Here is a 3716-nt window from a genome sequence, read left to right on the forward strand (position 1 = left end):
CCGCCACTAGCAGCCGACCCACTTAAAGCACAGCTGTTCTCTGCTGGGGCTCTCTGAACAAGGCGCTCTCTGCGCTAGAAGGCCCGCGGGAAGCGGAGCGGGCAGCCCCGGGAACAGATGGCACAGTGCCTTGCAAGATGGCCAGCTGCACGGAGGCTTGGAAGACAGACAACCCCCTCGCAGCGATTACACAGGCACTACTGGGATATCCTGTTTGCGACAGGAAAACGTCAAGTCCAGTGAAGGCTGCCAAACAGATAAGAAATAGACAGAATGAGTAACTCGTTTCTAAATTTGAAAAGAGATTATGCGGAAAAAAAAGTGTCCGAACAGACAAACAAAACTACTGCCCAAACTCACACCATTTGAGCCCTGGCACTCACATGGACAACTGGCTCCAAATGGTATAACTGTGTATTTGCAGTCCAGGGCTCTGTGATCTGTGCTTCCAGTAATTCCTTCATCAAACAGAGCTATGTTGTAGGATGAGTCTTAACTGCAATCGGGCATAACTGAGTTAAATAATCAGTACAAGTTTGACTTGACAAGTTTGCAGAATGATAATTGGTCCCTCACATTTTACAAAGTTTTAGTACAGAATCTTCTCCAATAAGGTTTGGCATTATTAAACTGCATGCCAATATTTAGGGTAAGATAATAAAATCCAGTATTTGCTTAAGTAATGAAAGGTGAACTATCTTTGTTAATATAAAAATCTAACATGATCCTTTTCTTTTCTGAACAAGCACACTTACATTCCTTCCTTGCTTTGCGATGATTCTTAGTATAACATTGCTTATCCTTTCCTTTGCCCAACGTATGTTGCTAGAATTGATCGCCTTTGCTTTCTCCCTATTAAATCAACTCATACTATGAATATTTTATCAGGAGTTTTAAAGGTGAATGCTTAGTCTCACATCACCGGGACACAGTTGCATCATACTGCTTTAATTTAATCAAATATACATGGAAAGATGATGTCAGATCTTTTAAGCATGAAGTTCAGAACAGGCTGCTAATAGAGAAACTGGCATAAAGTGATGAAAGAAACATTTCAGCATATCACTATCGACAAGTTTCTTCTTTGATTTAAATACATTACACCCACTGCATATCTACTCAAATGGTTGATGTAGTGAAGATTACTTTCTTCTGTTGTGAAATAATCCATCCACACAGAGGTTTCTTGCAGCCAACAAATAATCTGAAAACAACACTTTTCAGAGAACTAAACCAAAAAAGAAAAAAAAAACAAAAACAAACCCAAAAACACACGGGTAGGCAAGTAAGCCATTTGGAAAGAACACTTTTAAAACTAAATTATCAAGAGGCAAACAGAGTAAGCAAACACAGCATTAGCATTCAGCATACTGTGCTTTTAGCCAGTTCCTATAAGCACATTAAAAAAAAAACCAACTCTAAAACACAAAACCTACTTCTTGACCTTACACCAAAAAAAAAAAATGTTACTTTAATGTGAAGGTTGGTTGTCTTGTTGAATCACTCCTTGCCTTTTTTTTTTTTTTAAGAAAAAAAAAACTTTGTCTAATATCAATCAATCTGTAATCCAGTTTTGCTCATCCAAATTTCAGGAGAAAGAAAAATCAAAACACACATGCTAATGTTTAAAAAAAAAAAAAAAAAAAAGTCTGGATTTCAAAACAGCTTATTTAAGAAAGAACAAGTATTGCACAACAATGGAGGCGTTCACATTCCGGAGCTGAACAAAAGCCTTTCAGCCTTACAAAACGTTATTCCGATGTTTCACGGTTTTGCCTTGGTCCTTCCATTATGGTTTCCGTAACATCATGGCCATCAGCTCCAAGTTGGCAAACTTTAATACCATGTACAAGAATTACAAAACGCAAAGCTATCAGCAGTACTCTGCCAGTGGGCTCACAGAATTGTAGGGGACACAGTCATGGTAGCCAGTCAAAGAAAAGCTGAAGAGGTTGATGCTGCCTGCTCCCGACCAGTCTGCAGTCCCAAGCCATTCTGAGGAAAGACCATGATTATTCTGACCCCATCACCCACTGTCATTAAGCTCATGGCTTCTGAAGCCAACCTGACAGCGTGGCACTCCTGCCCTGCCTATTCCTGCCGCCTAGGCACCTCCGTTCCTATCAGGCCACTGTAAACCAGTTCATGCTCAAAACCCAGCAATTCTTCTACTCAAAAACTTTCTCAAGATGTGTTGCTCCTTGTACATCAAAAATTATCCTGTACGTACAAAAAGAAAGAGCGCAGGAGGAAACACGAGGTTTTGCTTTTTAAGTTTGAGATTTAAAAAGAAAAAATACTAAAGTAAAGATCTCTATGTTCCCTTTGTGACTCTTAAAAGAGCTTTTCTGCGTATACTTATGCCACCACACCAGTATAAAGCTAAAAAAGTGCAGGCACTTCCAGCTAGCAAAAACTAAGCTAACATACCACCTAGGCACAAATAGACAAGCTCAACCCCACAAACAGCACAGCCATGCCCATAAGGCACTACACCCCAGTTACTAAGTCAAGCCCTATTAGCTATTCTATTTCTGACCCCGAAGTGGCTTCCACCCACTCTAGCACCCCTGTGCCACACTCACTCACGCTTTCAGATCCAAAGATAGCATGTGCAGATGTGGCTCCGCACCTTGTACTATTGCCAACTGTGACAAACAACTTTAACGCTATGAAGTTGAAGTTTTGGCGTGGAAGTGAGATAGATTCTAGGGAGAAGGTAAGCAAGAGCATGGGTCTATATTCCCTTGTCACTCCATGTGTCTGGTGGCAAATTCAAGCTAGCACTGCCTTTCTCAGAGGGATAAGCAAAGCACCTGAGGACTGAGTGCTCTCTCCTATCTTTAGAGCACCTGACTTCAAGCACAGACGCATTTTTCGAGGTGTCTGAAGATCTAGATCCCCATTTTGAAGTCAGAGCTAAGAAGATCTCTCTTCAAGTGTTCATACAGAGAAGCAGAAACCAGGAAGTAAGCCCAGGAATCCCGCTTTGCAGCACGGGACGTGCCAGTGCAGGGCTTTCTTGGAAATGTTTTACTTAAATGAAAAAAACCAAACAAACAAAAAAAAAACCCCAAAAAACCCAAACCCAACTGTGGAGGAAAAAAGCCGTAATAAATTTACTCCCATGACAGCAACTTCATGTTGGCTAGACAAGTGACTACCAACACAACACAGCTCTTCCCTCTTTGCAGTCCCACACTTTGGAGATGACAATTATAACAATTAGAGGATGTATTTAGTCATGATTCAAGTACAGACAGAAGGACCCAGTTCTCTTCTGTAATTCTAGAGGTCAACGCTCACCAGTGCCATGGCACATCTTTTTATTCCCACGGAGAAGACCTCCTAAGTAGTACCCAAAAAATTCCTTCCACTCTTTAAAGAGCCAGCAAATTTAATTTAAAACTAATCTTAGCAAGGGACAGCACAGGCACGGGAATAGAAAAGCAGACAGCACGATGCCCCGTAATACACCAATACACTGAAAACCTTCTCTTGGTTCAATTTAAGAGTACAGAAATCGCTAGGCGCAAACACGGACCTAATGCACTGTGTACTTCTATAGCAGCAGACTACCAAGGCGTGGGTAGACAAGCACAAAAATACAATACAAATGCATCAATGCTGGACAGAAGTAACTATCTCCCCCCTCAACCTGTCAGATACTCACTTCGGCATATCAAATCCTATATAACTAAGTCATTAAGGGGGGG

At 41.2% G+C, this 3716-nt stretch overlaps 1 protein-coding gene across 1 annotated transcript in view; it reads right to left on the reverse strand.

The window, feature by feature from the left end:
- The window catches only part of GINM1 (glycoprotein integral membrane 1), a 15712-nt gene extending 14513 nt beyond the window's left edge, over positions 1–1199 (reverse strand). Inside the window, exon 1 of the mRNA XM_009646954.2 lies at positions 1109–1199. Coding sequence (XP_009645249.2) covers positions 1109–1171 — 63 coding nt within the window. The 5' untranslated portion in view covers positions 1172–1199. The remainder of the gene's footprint in view (positions 1–1108) is intronic.
- Between the last annotated feature and the right edge of the window lie 2517 nt (positions 1200–3716).

Source organism: Egretta garzetta, unplaced genomic scaffold (genome assembly GCF_000687185.1).
Source record: "Egretta garzetta isolate BGI_Z169 unplaced genomic scaffold, ASM68718v1 scaffold139, whole genome shotgun sequence".
NCBI lineage: Eukaryota > Metazoa > Chordata > Aves > Pelecaniformes > Ardeidae > Egretta > Egretta garzetta.